Genomic DNA, 20,876 nt, shown 5'->3' with positions numbered 1-20,876 from the left:
CTTCCTTCCATCCTTCCTTACATCCTTCCTTCCATCCTTCCTTACATCCTTCCTTCGATCCTTCCTTCGATCCTTCCTTCCATCCTTCCTTCCATCCATCCTTCCTTCCATTCTTCCTTCCATCCTTCCTTCCATCCTTCCTTCCATCCTTCCTTCCATCCTTCCTTCCATCCTTCCTTCCACCCTTCCTTCCATCCTTCCTTCCATCCTTCCTTCCATCCTTCCTTCCATCCTTCCTTCCATCCTTCCTTCCATCCTTCCTTCCATCCTTCCATCCTTCCTTCCATCCTTCCTTCCATCCTTCCTTCCATCCTTTCTTCGATCCTTCCTTCTATCCTTTTTTCCATCCTTCTTTTCATCCTTCCTTCCTTCCATCCTTCCTTTCATCCTTTCTTCGATCCTTCCTTCCATCCTTCTTTCTATCCTTCTTTTCATGCTTCCTTCCATTCTTCCATCGTTCCTTCCATCCTTCCACCCTTCCTTCCATCCTTCTTTCCATACTTCTTTCCTTTCATCCTTTCATCCTTCCTTCCATCCTTCCTTCCATCCTTCCTTCCATCCTTCCTTCCATCCTTCCTTCCATCGTTCCTTCCATCCATTCTTCCTTCCATCCATCCTTCCTTCAATCCAATCTTACCATCCTTTCTTTCTTCCAACAGTCTCACCATCCTTTCTTCGCGCCTACCTCCAATTGATCCCTCCTTCCATCAGATTTTCATTACTGAAATCGTTCCTTCTTTCCATCCTTCCCTCAACACTTTATTCCTTCCGTCTGACTTTCTTTCCTTTCTCCACCGAGACCCCAGGGACTAAGATCTATTTGAGACTGCCTAGCCAGGGACTGAGATCTACTTTGGACTGCCTGTCGGCGACGCGAGGGCGTCGCGTAAACTGGCCAAAGGGCAATAACAACCAGGCGGTAAGGTCGCAAACAGTCTTGCAGTGTAAGAAGGAGATTAATTCCTTTTCTGAGGATGGCAAAATGTGCATCGTTTGGAGTAACGGAGTATGGATCCCCTTTTCAACCTAACCTTACTATATTTGGGTAAAGCTGCCGATTTAGGGTCTTAAACCCATAAAAACATAAATTTTTATCTGATTTCTGATATCTGAAATAGTGTGTTGATTAGAACCTCCCGATATCCGTTTCAAATATGGTTCAGATCGGTTTTTATTCGGATATAGCTGCCATATAGATCGATCTGCCGATAAGGTGTCTTTAGCCCATTAAAGCTGCATTTATTACCCGATTTCGCTGGAAGCCTCCCGCCATGCGATCAGCATATGCTCCAGATCAGACCATATTTAGATACAGCTGCCATATAGACCGATCTTCCAATTTTGGGTCTTAATCCTATAAAAAGAGGATTTGTTGTCCGATTTCGGTGAAACTGTGACTTGTATAAGAGTTCTAGGGACCTAAATCAAATACGATCCACATCAGCCTCCATTTGCATATAACTGTGGATAAGGTTGTGGAGTTGTTAATTTGTCCATTGTGGTGGGTATTCAAAGTTCGACACTGCCGAACTTAACACGTTTTTACTTCCTTCTTTTTACTCTCTTGCTACATTAACGTTGCCCTCTCTGCTGCATTGTTTCGAAATTGGACTAACATTGAAATTACTAAACGCAACTGTAATTTTTTACTAAAACCCAGTCGGATTTTATGTTCGTTTTTTTTTTTTTTGTTAGTAAATAAATATACTACAGAAACCCATTTGTTGAAAAATATTTCCCTTAAACTCATAGCGCATTGGAAAATTAGTACAACTATTCACTTCTTTGTTCGTTTGAGATTTGCCCACAAGTACTGGTACAACATGACACTATTGTATTCCGAAAGAGCTACCCTATACAATAAATCACCATGGCAAAAACTTCATGAAATATAGCAGAGTGACGACGACGACAACAGAAAAATGGAAGCTTACTTAAATGGTGTAGATGACATAAAAGCATTTTGCCACACACACACAATGCTCGTACACGTATGGAATTTGATGAAACTAATATTTGCTTACAAACAAGTCAAGAAATAAAACACTAAACAAAGCCTTAAAGGACAAACAATAGAAATAATAGGATAACAAAACAAAAGTGTCTTCAAGCCAACAAAAAAGGGAGAACTGAAATCAACCGCACCAATTTCGAATGAAATGAAAAAGAATGAGCTCATGCCACGTCTACATGCTCTAGACTTAACCAAATTCCTTGCAACGAATTTGAGTTTCCATGGTTTAAAAAAGTCACCACAACGTAAAGTTGGAAAGATTTTTCTCTGTTTTATATATTACCTAGAAAATTAGTTTGGATTATGGATATGTTTTAAAGACATTGAGTGCGTTTATTTGACAATGATTGGAGACAAATTTGGGACAGACGACGAATAATGCCATGTAAAACTTCTGTATTAAGTGCTATTGCTCTGTGGCCCGCCGATCGAACTCATCTAAAAAAAGTAGGTTCTTTAGGCTAAGGCTAAAATGCAAATGGTGAAGAACCTTTCCCGTACTATCTCTTCGATACTCGGCCAATACTCAGAATATATATAAATAACTTTGCTTCTTCTGGCAGAACGCGAAAGAACAGAAAAATATCCAATTGCCTCTGTCCTTTGCATTTTTTCTGTGCAAAGGACAGTAATCGCAAGAAAATATTGATTTTCCACGCGAAAAGCGAACATAGTACCACTCTTAATAGTGTGGTTGTGTTATATTTGGCTTGAAATTCACAACCGACTACTGTTGGCGAACTCAAACACCTCAAAGTGAACAAAAATTGTTGTGTATTGGATTACAAATCGTTATAATGATAATGGTAGCGTGGCCAAACTTCAAGAAAATCCACGCCGTATTGGCAATCAGATAAGCAAAGATCTGAAAATATCTCGTGATAGAATTCAAAGAGCAAAGTAGTTGCTGGGTTTGCACGAACATGGTAAATTTCACAACATCATGATTATGGGATTAAGATCTTAAAATAGAAGATCTGTCTAAATATGCTTTGATCTGGACCATATGTCCAAATCACTATTTCAAATTACACCGAAAACGGATAAAAATGCGTCTTTTACGTGTTTGAGGGCCCTTGTCGCCAAATCGGTCTATATGGTGGCTATAATTATTGTCCAATCTGGACAATATTTAGTTCAGATGGCGGGAGGCTTGAAACAACCAACTTTTTAAAATTTTCAGCACAATCGAATAATAAGCAATCTGGACAATATTTAGTTCAGATGGCGGGAGGCTTAAAACAATCAACTTTTTAAAATTTCAGCACAATCGAGTAATAAATGCGTCTTTAATGGGTTGAAGACCCTTAATCGGCAGATCGGTCAATATGGCAGCTCTATCTAATTAAAATCCAATCTGTATCCTATTTGGGTTGGATGTCAGGAGTCTTAGTACTACCCACTGTTTCAAATTCCAGCAAAATCAGATAATAAATGCGTAATTTACGGTCTTTAGACCCTACGTTGGCAGATCGGTCTATATGGCCGCTATATCGAAATATAGTCCGATGAGGACCATATTCGGTTCGGATGACGGAGGGATGACGGGAGCAAAATGGGATAATAAATGCGGTTTTTATGGGCTTAGGACCCCTAAACTGCATATAGAAAAATACTGATTTCCACTAAATTTCTGTGGCATGATTACAGCAGACGGACGGACGGACGGACATACACACATCGTATATATACTTTCCTGGGTCGGATATATATATATTGTATTTTGATGTTTTGCTAGCGCAGAGGTTAGCATGTCCGCCTATGACCCTGAATGCCTGGGTTCGAATCCAGGTGAGACCATTACGACACGAAGGCGAAAGATTTTCGTTCTATTAGTCAGTCATCCCTTATGCGGAAAACTCTTGAGAGGTTGATAGAAACATATCTTAGGGCAAAGATCCCTGGAGATCGCTTGTCGCAGCAGCAGCATGCATATATTAAAGGCAAATCCTCTGAAGCAGTCCTTCACGACCTAGTCTGCTACATAGAGGGTTCTGTCGCTGTCAAGGAATATACAATGGTAGCATATCTTGACATTGAAGATGTTTTCAATAATGTAAAACCGACGTCAATCATGAAGAAGTTGGAGTTTGTAGGCATCAACTATACCGTAAGAAAGTTTATTTATAACTTGCTTACTGAAAGATGCATTACGACAGGCTTGGGATCTTAAGAGATGGGTCAGCAGAGGAATACCTCAAGGTGGTGAATATCTTATTGTTACAGAAAAAAAGGTGTAAAAGTGGTCGCGTATGCCGACGACTTGGCTATTGCGTTTAGGAGAATGTTAACCAGCATTCTAGGAGGTATACTACAGGAAGCTCTAAGTGCAACAGCAAAGTGGGCCATCAAAAGTGGTCTAGGTCTAAATTCGTGTAGAAATAGCTCTTTTCAGCATAAGATACAAGTGCTACCTGTCTCCTTGGAAGGATAGAATATTCCATTTACAGAAAGCGCAAAATACCGGACTGGAAATTGAACTTGAAATCTAACATTTTGGAAAGGGCAAGAAAGGCAATTCTTGGCCTATATACCTGCAAGAGAGCCATTGCCAAAACTTGGGTATTTAGACCGCGTGTTATGCACTGAGTATATACTGCAATTGTCAGACCCATAATGCTATATGGTGTTGTGGTCTGGTGGACGGCACTTCAAAAGTCCAACTACTGTTCAATAGTCAAATGAATCCAAACGTTGGCTTGTTTGTGCATCACAGCCGCACTGAGGACGATACCATCCGATGCACTGAATTAAGTGTTACATCTTATGCCCCTGGACATTGTGGCTAGACAAAATGATGCGACCACTGCCGTTAGGCCAAGATAGCTTTCTCTTTGGTCATGTGGTGGCTGCGGACACTGTGTTATCTTTGATACAAGGCCCGATGTTCCAGGCAGTGCGGATTACACCACGCCTGAGCCAGTTTCTGATATAATGCACTGTACCACTATACCTGAGGAGGTCACCGTAGCGCAGAGGTCCGCCTATGACCCTGAACGCCTGGGTTCGAATTCTGGCGAGACCATCACAAAAAAATTTTCAGCGGTGGTTTTCCCCTCCTAATGCTGGCAACATTTGTGAAGGACTAAGCCATGTAAAACTTCTTTCCAAAGAGGTGTCGCGCTGCGGCACGCCGTTCGGACTCGGTTTTAAAACTAGGCCCCTTGTCATTGAGCTTAAACTTGAATCGGACTGCACTCTTTGATATGTGAGAAGTTTGGCCCCGTTCCTTAGTGGAATGTCCATGGGCAAAATTTGCAATTTTACCACTATACCTGATAGAACTGATTGGAACTTCATATCCCTGGTAACAGAAGTTATATACACTTCTATATGGATGGATCCAAACTAGACGACCAAGGGGGCTTTGGGGTGTACTCTAAAGATCTAGAATTGGCCAAATCAAAAGTTTACCCGACCACTGCAACGTGTATCAAGCGGAGATCCTTGCAATTAAGTAAGTAGTGGAATGGCTAAGACATAATGTCATAACGACGATTGGCGTAAATATCTTCTCAGACAGCCAGTCAGCCACTTAATCCTGGATAACTTATTTATGAACACACGAAAGGGCCTCGACTGTCGCAGATCTCTCAACGGGTACCGGTTCACAGAGATATCCCAGGGAATTGTAAAGCGGACAAGTTTGCAAGACTGGGTTTTACCTCTCACATTCTAGGGGAACTGAAATCTAGCGAGATGTAAGCTTAGTCTTCAGGATCAGGCCCGAAAGACGACGAATGATAGATTGTCACATATAGGGGGCTGTGACAATTTCAAAACTATGTGGTCTAGTCTAGACTTAAAGAGGTCTTCCCCTTTGCTGCCACTGACTAGAACAGACGTCTCAGTCATTGTGTCCATCATGGCAAGCCACTCCAATTGATCCCTGGACAACGCATTTCTGAACACAAAAACCACCCTCGACTGTAGCAGATCTATCAACGAGATCACTGAACAGTTCAAAATTCATCTGTTTTGGGTGCCGGACCACAGAGATATTCACGGGAATTGTAAAGCGGACGAGTTTGCAGACTAGGTTTTACCTCACACATTATAGGGGAACTGGAATCTTTGGGTATTCCTCTAGCGACATGTAGGCTAAGTCTTCAGTATCAGGCCAAACATTCTGACAGACTGAAAGTTGCCATTAACCACTTCTGCAGAAGCTGTGAGTACGTCGAAGAAGAAGAGATTATAGAACACCTTCTGTGTGTGTGTCCCGCACTGGCATTTAAAAGGAGTTCCACTTTTGGTTCTCATTTCCTTGAGAACCTGTCTGATTTAGCGGATTTGAACGTTGGAATTTTGTTGAGCTTTTTAAAGCGATCTGGATGGTTTAACGCTAGGAACTAGAAGGCATCTTCCTTTTTCTGTTCCAGTGGTATCACAACGGACGAAATCGTCTGAGTGGGTCTGATGGCAGACTGCCACTTAAACCTAACATAACCTAGTCTAGACTTGAAGAGGTCTACAGCTTTGCTGTCACTGGCTAGAACAGACGTCGCAGTCATGACAGGTCACTGTCTAATCAGAAAACATTCTGACAGACTGAAGGTTGCCAGTAACGACTTCTGCGGAAGCTGTGACTTCGTCGAAGAAGAAGAGACTATGGAACACCTTCTGTGTGTGATTCCCGCACTGGCAGTTATAAGGAGTTCCACTTTAGGTTCTCATTTCCTTGAGAACCTGTCTGATTTAGCGGATGTGAACATTCGCAAGTTGTTGGTCTTTTTTAAGCGATCTGGATGATTCAACTGTAGGAACTAGAAGGCATCTTCCTTCTTCTGTTTCTTTGGTATCACAATGGACAAAAACGTCTAAGTGAGTCTGATGGCAGACCGCCACTTAAACCTAACCTAAACTGTGGTATCGCACAATTTATACTTATAGGGTAGGTGTGTGGTATTATATGAACCCAACGGAAGACTTTTGCCTTCCCTAGTTTCTTTTTTTGAAATTTATTTTATTGATTTATTTTGTTTTACTACATTATTCTGTTCTGTTTTTTGATTTGAGTCTTTGCTTCCCAAAATGTATGTACTTTGGACATTAAACAATTTTCAATAATTAAAAATTTCACACCCTTCATATCAACTACAACACATTCTATCGACACTTGTGTACATTTTACCATAATAGATTTTTTACCTTTCTCACACCCACATGGAAGATTTATTGGGTTGAAGATGAGTCTAATATTTTGCGTTGCGCCATGTAGTGACATTCGAGATTATTAAAAGAGAAGAAGCATTATAAAGGTAACTCAATGTACTGAGAAAAATATGACAATAAAATGTAGCACGTCCAATTATTAGATATCCAAACTGATAGCCAGATTCAATGGTGATAGTTACTGAAGACATGGAAATAATTTTCTAACAATATACGGCACATATGTTGGAAAATACATGTCTCTCGGAATCAGGTTTTTGAAAACATAGATCGTGCACAACGGCCTTAAGAGATGTCGTAGAAACCTTGAGAGAAAATTTGGATGATAAGATGGTCTCATTTCTTGTCCTTCTAGACCACAATAAAGCCTTCAATACTGTTGACCACAACGTTTAACTTCTTAAGCTTCAAAAACTGTTTTATTTCTCAAACACTGCTTGCAATTTAATATCATCGTATTTATCAGGACGATCTCAAGTAGTAGTTCATAACAATCAGTCGGCTATAGCACTGAATGTATGCAGATGTATATCTCAATGCTAAATGCTTGGCCCTCTTCTTTTTTCAATATATATCAATGATATTACTTAACTGCCGCTGAAATGTAACTCTCAAATTTTTGCCGATGACGTGCAACTTTACACATGCTGTATATTAGTCAATATTCAAGATTGTATTGTAACTATTGGGTTGCCCAAAAAGTAATTGCGGATTTTTCATATAGTCGGCGTTGAAAAATTTTTTCACAGCTTGTGACTCTGTAATTGCATTCTTTCTTCTGTCAGTTATCATCTGTTACTTTTAGCTTGCTTTAGGAAAAAAGTAAAAAAAAGAATATTTGATTAAAGTTCATTCTAAGTTTTATTAAAAATGCATTTACTTTCTTTTAAAAAATCCGCAATTACTTTTTGGCCAACCCAATATAAATAATGAATTGAATTCCATCTACAATTGGGCTAACAACAACAGACTTTCTCTTAATCCGACTAAAACTAAATTCCTGCTAATCAATAATAGAAACACTACCCTACCCGATTTCTGAATTCTCATCCATACATATAGATGTCCATAGATTTGATGTTTCTCCTGTGTTGGAAGACTTAAGATGCCTCAAAAGTATGACAGCTCCTGGGCCAGATGGAATCCCAGCATGCATACTGAATTACTGTGCAGAAAATCTCGCACTTCCTCTTTGCATACAAATGCAAATTTTGCCCATGAACATTCCACTAAGGAATAGGGGCAAACTTCTCACATATCAATGAGTGCAGTCCGATTAAATTTTAAGCTCAATGATAAGGGACCTCGTTTTTATAGCCGAGTCCGAACGGCGTGCCGCACTGCGACACCTCTTTGGAGAGAAGTTTTACATGGCATAGTACCTCACAAATGTTGCCAGCATTAGGAGGGGAAAATCAACGCTGAAGATTTTTTCTGATAGTCTCGGTTCAAATCCTAAACCCAGGCGTTCAGCGTCATAGGCGGACATGTCAACCTCTGCGCTAAGGTGGCCTCTTCAAGAAATCTTTATATTCTCGGTATTTTCCTGTGAAATGTGGAAGGAGTCTTACATTTTTCCTTTATTGAAGTAGGGTAAGAGAACTGACGTTTCCAATTATAGAGGTATCGCGAAGCTTAATGCTAATACCAAAACTATTTGAGAAACTTGTTACAGATTTCGGGTGGACCCGGTCCTTAGAGACTGGATAAACCATATGCTAAGGAACAGGTGGATAAATTGTGTGTCCCATGGCATAAATATAAGGGAGAAAAAAAGGCATAGGGCACGCCACAGAGGGGGCCTTTTATCGCCACTCCACCGTAATAGGATATTTGGGTGACCACCATAAATGACCTATTACGGATGCTGATTGAGGAGGGATTTGAACCCGTCTGCTACGCTGACGATGTTATAACACTTCTAAAGGATAAGGATCCGAACGAGCTCTGCAGAAGGGCCGAAAGGGTCTTGCATATGGCATATGACTGGGCAAGACCCAGAGGTCTCAATGTTAACCCAGAGAAGACAGAAATACGCCTGTTCACGAGGAAGACGAAGGTGGGCCAATTTAAAGCACTACGTTTCCTCAATAAGACGATTTCGAAATCTGACAAGTTCAAATACTTAGGTGTGATCTTGGACAGGAAACTGAATTGGAAGTGTCACATTCAGGAGCGTACTGAGAAGCCTCACAGATGTTGGACACTATGTAGATGGGCCGTAGGCTCGAAATGGGCCTGAATCTTAAGATAGTCCACTGGCCCTACAGGGGCATGATTAGACCAAAACTTACTTACGCCTCAGTAGTTTGGTGGACCTTTATGGAGAAAAAGTGCAACGTTAGGACCATACAACAGGTTCACAGAATATGCTGTCTTGGCATAGGCGGAGCGATGAGGTGCACGCCCACTAGGGTGCTGGAGACTATTCTAAATATTCGACCCAATGACATACAGATTAAGTGTGAGGCCGCCACTGCGGCAATGAGACTTAAGGCGATGGGAGAATGGATTGAGGATGGGAGCAGCTGATACCATCGCTATATAATCGAGGCGACGATATTAAACCTGAAAGGAAGGGAAGAGGTTTCCGATCGTATACTTGAGATGAACCTTGAGGTCGAGTGCGAGGCACTGTTACCATCGCCACAGTCTTGGATTGATGGAACCCTAGTATTGCCATCTGAAAGATCATGTTACACGGATGGATCAAAACTAGAGGACAGAGTGGGCCTGGGGGTTTACATTGAGAACCCAGGGACTGAGATCTGTTTTAGATTGCCTGACCATAATACGGTCCTGCAGGCAGATATCCGGGCGATCACGGAATGCTTGAAATGGTGTGGTGCTAATGCGAGGTGAAGAGAGTAGAGTGTGAACATCTTTACCGGCAGTGAAATTGCCATAAGGGCAATAACAACCAGGACGGTACAGTCTTGCAGTGTAACCCGGTCACGAACGTAACCACGAACGAACAGTCTTGCAGTGTAAGAAGGAGATTAACGCCTTCTCTGAGGTTGACACGATTTGCATCGTTTGGGTGCCGGGCCATAACGGGGTAAGGGGAAATGAAAGGGCAGACGATTTGGCGATGAAGGCCAGAGGACTGTAGTCAATAAACTTGGTTCACTCGAAGCCTTTCGGCTCGACGCAGTCCGAGTTAAGGGAGTGGGCTACGAATGCGCATGCAACATTGTGGAACAGCGAAACGGTCGGTAGGACGGCGAAAATCCTATGGGGGGATCCAGATCGTGAGAAGACGAGGCTATTACTGAAAGGCACCAAAAAAGAGGTTTGTGTAGCTTTTGGTATTATAACGGGACACATAGGACTACGAGCTCACTTATGAAAAATCGTTGCGGCAAGTGATAGCATGTGTGGGGCATGCGGTGAAGATTATGAGACGTTGTAGCATTTTCTTTGTCATAAACCGGCTTTCTTTCGCGTCTAACAGATGCCGGTACTTAGGTGGAGATCCAATGATACAGACATTAACCAACTCAGGGGAGGGATATTGAAAACAATTAAGGATTTTGTAAGTAACACGTAATTCCGGATTTCCCGTCCAACAGATACCAGAACACCGGTACTTATGTGGAGATGCAATGACACAGACATGAACCAACTTTGGGAAGTGCTATTGAGAACAACTAAGGATTTTATAAGTAACACTGAATTCCGGCGTTACCATCCAACAGATACCAGTACTTTGGTTGAGACACAATATCAGGCATGAACCAACTTTGGGGAGTGGTATTGAAAACAATTAAGGATTTTGTAAGTAGCACGGAATTCCTAACATAAAATAGTCTTTTTAGAGGTTACTTTATAGTTTTTAGAGCGCAAAACAAGCCGATTACTGGCTTAGGTGTATGTTCATAACGGCATGGGGCGGATTAATATCTGCACCCTCTTTTCAACCTAACCTAACCTGTTACAGATTCAGTATCATTCCAAATATCGTCAATTTTATCAAAATACCAGCATGGATTTCGAAAACATCGCTCGCCATTAACGAATATTACAGAGCTCACTACGGTTGTGAACGATGGATTTAGGAAGAAATACCAGACCAGTATTTATACTGATTTCAGTAAGGCATTCGTCAAGATAATTCATAGATTGCTATTAACCAAGTTGCATTGCATGGGATTCGATCTTTCGATATTAAATTGGATAAAGTCGTACCTTATGGGCAGATCACAAATGGAAAAATTTCGTAGTTCAGTGTCTAATAAAATTAATGTGTGTTCTGGGGTTCCACCATGGAGCCATCTTGGTCCTGTGATCTTTACTTTGTTCATTAATGACTTGTCGAATATAGTACGCCACTCTAAAGTACTTATATATGCTGACGATGTTAACATATTGGGTTGCCCAAAAAGTAATTGCGGATTTTTTAAAAAAAGTAAATGCATTTTTAATAAAACTTTGAATGAACTTTAATAATCATATATACTTTTTTTACACTTTTTTTCTAGAGCAAGCTAAAAGTAACAGCTGATAACTGAGAGAAGAAAGAATGCAATTACAGAGTCACAAGCTGTGAAAAAATTTGTCAACGCCGACTATATGAAAAATCCGCAATTACTTTTTGGGCAACCCAATATTTTTGACGTATAATCTCGAGAGGTATCAAAGTTTACTGCTATCTGATCTTAACAGTTTTTTTGACTGGTGCAAAAATAATCTACTGGAACCAAACATTACAAAATGTAAGCAGATGACCTTTTTTAGACCAGGTAGTAGACAATCAAGTTATTATTTTAATGGCTGCTTTATTGAATCTCTCTCATATATGAACGATCTTGGGATCCTTTTGGATCAACGACTAGACTTCCGCGAACATATTTCTGTAATTAATAACAAGGCATATAAAAGCATAGAAATGTGACTAAAAAAAAAAATTTATTTAAAATTTGTGAAGAGACCATCTTTTACAAAATTTTTTAACATGTATGACTCTTACCTATTCGCTTTGCTCCCTACCTTATCTGTCGGGTTTGAGTATGTTGTGATTCCTATCACAGCTACATAGGGTGTCGGTAATTTCCTTCCTTTGTATCCTTGCAAAATTTTTATAAAAATAATTACATTTTTGTTTGCTTGCACACATACATCCACATCACATGTTCCTGTTAAATATGTGTAATGTTTTTTTTTCTTTTAGTTATTTGTATCGACAAAAAACTATTTAACTTATTTGTAATTTTGTTGTTAGCATTAAAGTGGGGGGTTTGCAATATAAAAGGATAAAGAATTTTGTTATTGTAACTAAAAACTATTACAAAGGGCTTTGCCTTACCCTGAATAAAATAAAAAAAAAACTCTCGAATATAATGGGGAAAAGCATTTGAGTAGTTGCAAGGATGTGTAGTATTTTAACATGAGCATGTATTCTGTGATTTTTAATCTCATTTAAATAATGTATCGAGTACCAAGTATGAAAGCATCAAATTATGAACAATGCAAGCTTATGGAACCAAATGTGTTTCCTATCGAATACAACGTTGTAGCTGCGTTCCACAATTTGATTTATTATATTACCTAATAATACTGTAAATAGGGTTAATGTATTGTTATACACGATTAATTTTGTAAAGATCGATTGAAAAATGCTCACAATATTGCAACATTAGTAAAACCGGGCGGTCACATATATGGGAACCATTTGTTATACTAAATCAACAAGTAACAAGTAAAAGCGTGCTAAGTTCGGCCGGGCCGAATCTTGGGAACCCACCACCATGGATTCTGCTAAAATATCTGTTTATAGATCGACTTGGACCGTACTTGGCACAATTGCTGAGAGTCATAACAAATCATTTGATGCAAAATTTCAGCCAAATCGGATAAAAATAGCGGTTTGAAAGGGCTCAAGAAATTAAATCGGCAGATTGGTTCAAATGCGACCTATATCATGTTCTTAACCTATTTGGACCGTATTTGGCACAGTTGTTGAGAGCCATAACAGAACACCGCATGCAATATGCATGCAATGCTGGGATCTGATATTTCGTATGGAAACTAGCAATGAACAAACTAACTTCTACAGAGGAATATCCGTGACCTACAGGAAATTACGGTTCCACTCAAGACTAGAGAATTGTCCTCCAGATCGAAACCGTGATTCTCCCGGGATATTCGGTCGGCTATTCACGAGAGGAATATGTCGCATCGCAGGTGGAGACGTTTCAGGACGCCTGAGTTACATGATGCCTTTCGCTCAACAAGAGACCACGTCAATAAGTTGATTAAGAAAGCCAAGAAAGACTACTATTACAGACGCTTTACTTCTGCAATAGGCTCCAAGAGAACTTGGAGACATAGGAATTGGGAAAGATACTAATAGATGTTCAAAAAACTCGGACATCAATGGGCTTAATGCTGCCTTTGTTAATGTCCCACAGATCCTAGTTGATCCCAATTTCTATCGCTTCAATATCTCACCCTCTCTCGATGACGACTCTGGTTTTGGCTTCAGCTGTATTGATCCCACCGATGTCCTTGAGTTTGTCGAATATGATGGCATTGATCCTAGATTTGTAAGACTCTTGCTCCTCCTTATTATTCTTCATGTGACCTATTTTTTCAATAGGATTTTGACCACGAGTTATTTTCCATTAGCGTGGAAGCATGCCAAGGTCATTTCACTGCCCAAGAATTCCAAGGAATATAGACCAATTGCAATTTTTTGTTACTTGTCAAATGTCTTTGAGAAATTGCTGTATTTGCAAATTTTGATTTTTGGTTTTGGCTTCAGCTGTATTGATCCCGCCGATGTCCTTGAGTTTGTCGAATCTGATGGCATTGATTCTAGATTTGTAAGACTCTTGCACGCCCTTATTATTCCTCATGTAACCTATGTTTTCAATAGGATTTTGGTCACGAGTTATTTTCCATTAGCGTGGAAGCATGCCAAGGTCATTTCGCTGCCCAAGAATTCCAAGGAATATAGACCAATTGCGATTCTTTGTTACTTGTCAAAGGTCTTTGAAAAATTGCTGTATTTCCAAATGTTGTCTTTTGTCAACGAGAACTCTTTGTTATATGTGAGACAGTCCGGGTTTCGTCCTAACCACAGCTGCGTAACTGCCTTGGCAAAGGTCACTGAGAGGATCAGGGTCAATTTGGAGAATGACAAGATAAAATTCCTTGTTCTTCTTGACCATTCTAAGGCAATTAACACTGTGGATCATTCCTTGTAATGTGATAAGATCTCTTAAGATCTTTCCAATTTTTCTTCTACGTCCGTTCGTCTTATTTTGTCGTACCTGTCATACCGCACTCAGTCCGTCAGTTTTAATTCTTCTGTATCGTCACCTCTGCTTGTTTTATAAGGTGTTCCTCAGGGATCAATTCTCTTCTCTTTTCATTCTACAGTAACGACTTGGCGAGTCAATTGTCTTATTGTGAGGTACATATGTATGTACTCTGACGATGTACAAATATATATCGGCAGTCCGAGGAATGAGATTGCTGAAAACATACGCCTGCTTAATCACGATCTGTCAAGAGTCAGCACGTGGGCGAAAGTCAATGGCCTGTGTCTCAACCCTTATAGTTCAAGTGTGTTGTTATCAGAAACAGGCTGTCGTTTTTCATGTGATGTCGGTATATTCATTAACGACTTTAGATTGGAAATCGTTCCTCATGCAAAGAACATGGGCGTGGTTATTAACAGCACTCTGACTTGGAGTAATCATATCGACTCTGTCGTTGGTCAGGGATATTCAAAATTGCGTGCTCTCTAGGCCACTCAGTCGGTTACTCCGCTGCGGGTTAGGTCTCAATTTTGGTTTTTTCTTTTAAATTCAAATTTACAAAGCCACAAATGTTAGTTTTTTTCCGTTAGTCAGATATTCATTCAAAATCTGTAATGTATAGCTATAGATTCTTAGATTTAAGTGTTTATTATGTACAATTGTTGGAGTTATTACCCGCACTTCAATTAGAAGAATTTTTGTGTGGGTGTAAATAAATAAATTACAATAAATATTCCAGCCAAATCGGACAAAAATTGCGGCTTGCAGGGGCTCTAGAAGTCAAATCGGGAGATCGGTTTATATGGGAGCTATATGAGGTTTCTGACCGATTTGGACCGTACTTGACACAGTTGTTGGAAGTCAAAATAAAACACTATGGGCAAAATTTCAGCCAAATCAGATGAAAGTTTCGGCTTCCATCGGCTCAAGAAGTCAAATCGGGAGATCGGTTTATATGGGAACTATATCAGGTTCTTCACCGACTTGGACCGTACTTGACATATTTGCTATATGTCATAACAAAACTATGTCCAAAATTTCAGCCAAATCGGATTAAAATTGCGGCTTCCAAGGGCTCAAAAAGTCAAATCTAGAGATCGGTTTGAATGGGAGCTATATATCAGGTTCTTAACCGATTTGAACCGTACTTGAAACAGTTGTTGGAATTAATAAAAGAACACTACATGTAGAATTTTAGCCAAATCGGACAAAAAGATGCGGCTTGTAAGGGCTCAAGAAGTCAAATCGAGAGACCGTTTTAAATGGGAGCTATATCCAAATCTGAACCGATATGAACTATTTGCGATCCCCAATGAACTACATCAATATTAAGTATCTGTGCAAAATTTCAAGCGACTAGCTTTTCGCGTCCGACCGCTATCGTGATTTCGTCAGACGGACGGACATGGCGGACCTTAGGAGGTCCTAGATCAATATTTCGAGGTGTTACAAACAGAATGGCTAGATTAGTACACCCCCATACTATGGTGGTGGGTATAAAAAGGCATTCAGTTCGTCCGGAGCGAACTTTGTATACCCACTACCTCGGATATATATATTAACCAACTTTCATCATAGCTGTGAAAAATGCAACGTTTATCAACTCATACCAGCTATATCTAAATATGGTCCAATCTCGACCATATTCAGGAAGGGTATATAAGGGTCTAACACAACTCATTGTGCAAAATTCCATTCCAAAAATTTACCTTTTATGCACCTACAATAAGATCGTTAATCGAGAAACTGGTACATGTATACGGCAGCTATATTCAAATATAGACCGATCTGAATTATATAGATCGAAGAAATTTAAAGCCCTCACTGTGTCAAATTTCAGCGAAATCTGACAATAATTACCCATTTTATAGGTCCAGGACTTTAAATCTAGAGTTGGGTAGTGCCGAGTGGAACTAGTTCATTGGAACTTATCCAAGTAAGGATCTGGTGGAACTAGTTACATTTTTTTCCTTCATATAGTTCCATAGTTCCCTTATTTTGCATATACACTTATCTTTTGCTCTCGTTTGTTAATTTGTGGACCATCTGATTGACATGCCACATTTTACATCTTCATACAACAACTAAATAAAAATGTCAACTTTTTTAATGGACAACAACTGTGGACGTTGTGATTTAGGTGCAAGGAAAATAAATTGTTCTGTGGCAACCACATTAAATGAATAAGGTGGCACAAATATAGAAACGTGGTGGCATCCACATATTATTTTTTTTTTATTGACAACAAATCTAAATTGTTTTGATGCCCTTCGATTCGTCAAAATGTCAAAAAAGGGGATCGCAAATGAAAAAGGGCGTAAGGAACTAAGAAAAGGAACTAGTTCCTTTTGTGGAACGGAACTAAAAGGAGCGATCAATAAAAGGAACTAAAATGCCCACCTCTACTTACATCGGGATACCAGTGTATATGACAGCTATATCTAAGTAAAAACCGTTCTGGGCATTTGCCCAAATTTCAGCGAAATTGGGTAATTAACTTGCGTTGATAATTGCCTTTTTGTTAGGTCCACGACCTTAGATCAGGAGATCAGTGTATATGTCAGCTATATCCAAAATAGCCCAATCTTGGCCATACTTGGTACGAATGTCGAAAGGCCCAATAGAACTCATTGTGCAAAATTTTAGCAAAATCGGTTCATAAATTTACTTTTTATAGGCCTAATATCCTAAATTAGGAGATCAGATATATAGCGGGGCCATATTGAACAAGGCTAACAAGGAGCCTAACACAATTCTCTATCCCAAATTTCAGCAAAATCAGACAATGAATGCGCCTAGTATGGGCTCAACACCTTGAATCGAGCGATCGGTCTATGTGACAGCTATATCCAAATCAGAACCGATTTGGACCGTATTTAACCAGGATGTCGAGAAGCTTAACACAACTCATGGTCCCAAATTTCAGCGAAATCGGATAACAAATAAGGCTTTATTGGGTCTAAGGCCTTAAATTGGGAGATCGGTATATATGGGGGCAATCGAACTTGACCCGCCAAAAAAAGAATCTCTGCAAATTTTCAGCTTAATATCTTATTTTTTATACCTTCCAACATTTAATGGGGTATACTAATTTCGTCATTGCGATAGCAACACATAGTATTATTGATCATAATATTGATCTTGGAGACCACCGTAGCGCAGAGGTTAGCACGTCCGCCTATGACGCCGAACGCCTGGGATGGAATCCTGGCGAGACCATCAGAAACAATTTTCAGCGATGGTTTTCCCCTCCTAATGCTGGAAACATTTGTAAGGCACTAAAACTTCTCTCCAAAGAAGTGTCGGACTCGGCTATAACAAGGAGGCCCCTTATCGTTGAGCTTAATCTTGAATCGGACTGCACTCACTGATATGTGATTGCGTTTGCCCCTGTTCCTTAGTGGAATGTTCATTGGCAAAATTTGAATTAGCAATATTGATCTCAATAAAGTATATATATTCTTGATCGTCTTGACATTCTAAATCGATTTAGCCATGTCCGTATGTCTGTCGAAAGCACGTTAACTTTCGAAGGAATAACTCTAGGCGCTTGAAACCTTGCACAAATACTTCCTATTGGTGTAGGTTGGTTGGGATTGTAAATGGACCATATCGGTTCATATTTTGATATAGCTGCCACATAAACCGATCTTGGACCTTGACTTCTTGAGCCTCTAGAGGGTTTGGCTGCAATTTTGTATAACGTGTTTCTAACAACTCTATAAAGTATGATCGAAATCCCCAGATAAAACTCCCATATAAACCGATCTCCCGATTATATTTCTTGAGCTTCTGGAGGGCGCAGTTCTTATTCAATTTGGCAGCAAATTTTTACAACGACTTCTCTATATAACTTTCGACATACTTGCCAAAATACGGTTTGAATCGATTCATAACCTGGTATATCTCCCATATAAACCGATGTCCTTGTATGTATAGAAATGAGCTTTAACACAGCCCACAAAAAAAGTCTAAAACGTTAAATCGCATCAAGGCGGGCAGTTGACCTGCCCCAAACGTGAAAAAAAAAATTTTACCCAACTCATGTGGCATAGCATGTGGCTCCGTCTTCTTGAAACTACATGTCATGCAAGTCAAGCTCTTACATTTTGGGGAAAAAAAAGTTGGATATCATCTCACGGTAGTGTTCACCATTCACAGTTACGTTACGATTGCATCATCTTTAAAGAAGTACGGTCCAATGATGCCACCAGCCCATAAACCATACCAAACTGTGACTTTTTCTGGATGCATCGGTAGCTCTTGCAATGCTTCTGGCATATCTTTACTCCAAAATCGACATTTCTGCTTATTTACGTACCCAATGAGCCAAAACTGAGCATCGTCAATGGAATGGAAGAAGCGCGCGATGAACTTTCTTTCTTTTCTTTTGAAAGTGAAACAAAACACAAAACGTGCGTGAGCTGCTAAAACCAGTGTTTATATAGACTATACTTTTTATGGTCGGATATGGATATATCGATGTGTTGCAAACGAAATGGCAAAATGAATATGCCCCCATCCTTCGGGGGTGGGTATAAAAAGGATACTAGTCCGCTCCTTCATTTTTGTTGTTGTCACTATTTTCCCCACAAATTTGTTCCCAATTTTAATTACAAGCATCCTTCATTTAATGAACATTTTTGTCTTTATGTTTGTTGCTCCCTCCCTTCCCTCTTAGCCATTGCTCTGCTTTGAAACATTTTTTGTTTTTCGTTTTTTTTTGGAAATTTAATTATTTATTGATATTAAATGTTGTCTCTGGCAACGTTAGCTTCGTTAGCTCGCACCATGTCTGGGCTAGGTCTTGTGATGATGACGATGATGATGATAGTTTTAATTATATTTTGTTGGAAAAAACTCGTTTAATATTCTTTGCAAGCAAGTAATTTTCGGCATGAGATTTATGGGATTTACTATTATCCGAAAGAGTTCTTGGTATTTTTTTTTTTGTTTTATTTCCAGTGGTGGCAAAAGGCCACAAGAGTGATGGGGCTTTGAGGTTATGAGAGTGTCGTTCACAAGGATTTATAATCCCTAAGGTAATTTTCAGATTTATTAGGTTTGTGATTGGAAACGAAATTGATTTAAAGACAAATTTGTATTTTATGCTCTTAGGATCTAATTTATACATTTAAACAAACAAAGTGTTGAAGTGGTATTGGGAGTGTTATTGAATTAGATGGGAAGAAAGTTGGTTGTATGGTGGCCAATAACTGGGCTTGTGATAAATGTAATTTAAAATAGAAAACAAGTAAAAGCGTGCTAAGTTTGGCCGGGCCGAATTATATATACCTTCCACCATGGATCGCATTTGTCGAGCTCTTACCATGGTATCTTTTTTTTGGCAAACAAAGGATAAACGAAAAGAAATTCTATGTTATTGGAACAATATTAAGCTATGGTTCATTTCGGACCATAATTTAATTGAATATTGGAGACCATAGTTGAAGTCATTTGTAAAATTTGATCCAAATCTAGAAAGAATTGCGCAATTTAGGGGCTGAAGAAGTAAAATAGGAAGATCGGTTTATAGGGAGCCGTATTAGGCTATAAACCGATTCATACCATATTCGACACGTATGTTAAAGAGAAGCCATTGTACAAAATTTCAAGCAAATCGGATAGGAATTGCTCCCTGCGGAGGCTTAAAGAGTCAAGACCGCAGATCGGTTTATATGGCAGCCATACCCGGATATGAAACGATTTGAACCATACTTAGCGTATCAGTTGAAAGTCATAACAAAACACTACGTGCAAAATTTCAGCCAAATCGGATAATAATTGCGCCCTCTAGTGGCTCAAGAAGTCAAGACCCCAGATCGGTTTATATGGCATCTATATCAGGTTATAGACCGATTTCAACTATTCTCAGCACAGTTGTTAGAAGTCATAACAAAACACCTCATGCAAAATTTCAGCTAAATCGGATAATAATTGCGCCCTCTAGTGGCTCAAGAAGTCAAGACCCCAGATCGGTTTATATGGCAGCTATATGAGGTTATAGACCGATTTCAACTATTTTCAGCACAGTTTTTGGAAGTCATAACAAAAAACCTCATGCAAAATTTCAGCCAAATCGGATAAGAATTGTGCCCTCTAGCGGCTCAAGAAGTCAAGATCCCAGATCGGTTTATATGGCAGCTATATCAGGTTATGAACCGATTACAACTATTCTTAGCACAGTAGTTGAAAGTCATAACAAAACACCTCTTGCAAAATTTCAGCCAAATCGGATAATAATTGCGCCCTCTAGTGGCTCAAGAAGTCAAGACCCCAGATCGGTTTATATGGCATCTATATCAGGTTATAGACCGATTTCAACTATTCTCAGCACAGTTGTTGAAAGTCATAATAAAACACCTCATGCAAAATTTCATCCAAATCGGATAAGAATATTGCCCTCTAGTGGCTCAAGAAGT

At 39.6% G+C, this 20,876-nt stretch overlaps 1 protein-coding gene across 1 annotated transcript in view; it reads left to right on the top strand.

Moving 5' to 3' along the window:
- Positions 1-19,444, top strand: part of LOC106081652 (juvenile hormone acid O-methyltransferase) — a 35,845-nt gene extending 16,401 nt beyond the window's left edge. The window contains exons 5-6 of the mRNA XM_013243781.2: positions 19,229-19,339; positions 19,420-19,444. Coding sequence (XP_013099235.2) covers positions 19,229-19,339; positions 19,420-19,444 — 136 coding nt within the window. The remainder of the gene's footprint in view (positions 1-19,228; positions 19,340-19,419) is intronic.
- The last annotated feature ends 1,432 nt before the right edge of the window (positions 19,445-20,876 follow it).

This window comes from Stomoxys calcitrans, chromosome 3 (genome assembly GCF_963082655.1).
Source record: "Stomoxys calcitrans chromosome 3, idStoCalc2.1, whole genome shotgun sequence".
In the NCBI taxonomy this organism is placed as follows: Eukaryota; Metazoa; Arthropoda; class Insecta; order Diptera; family Muscidae; genus Stomoxys; species Stomoxys calcitrans.
This window is presented reverse-complemented; position numbering and strand designations above follow the sequence as displayed.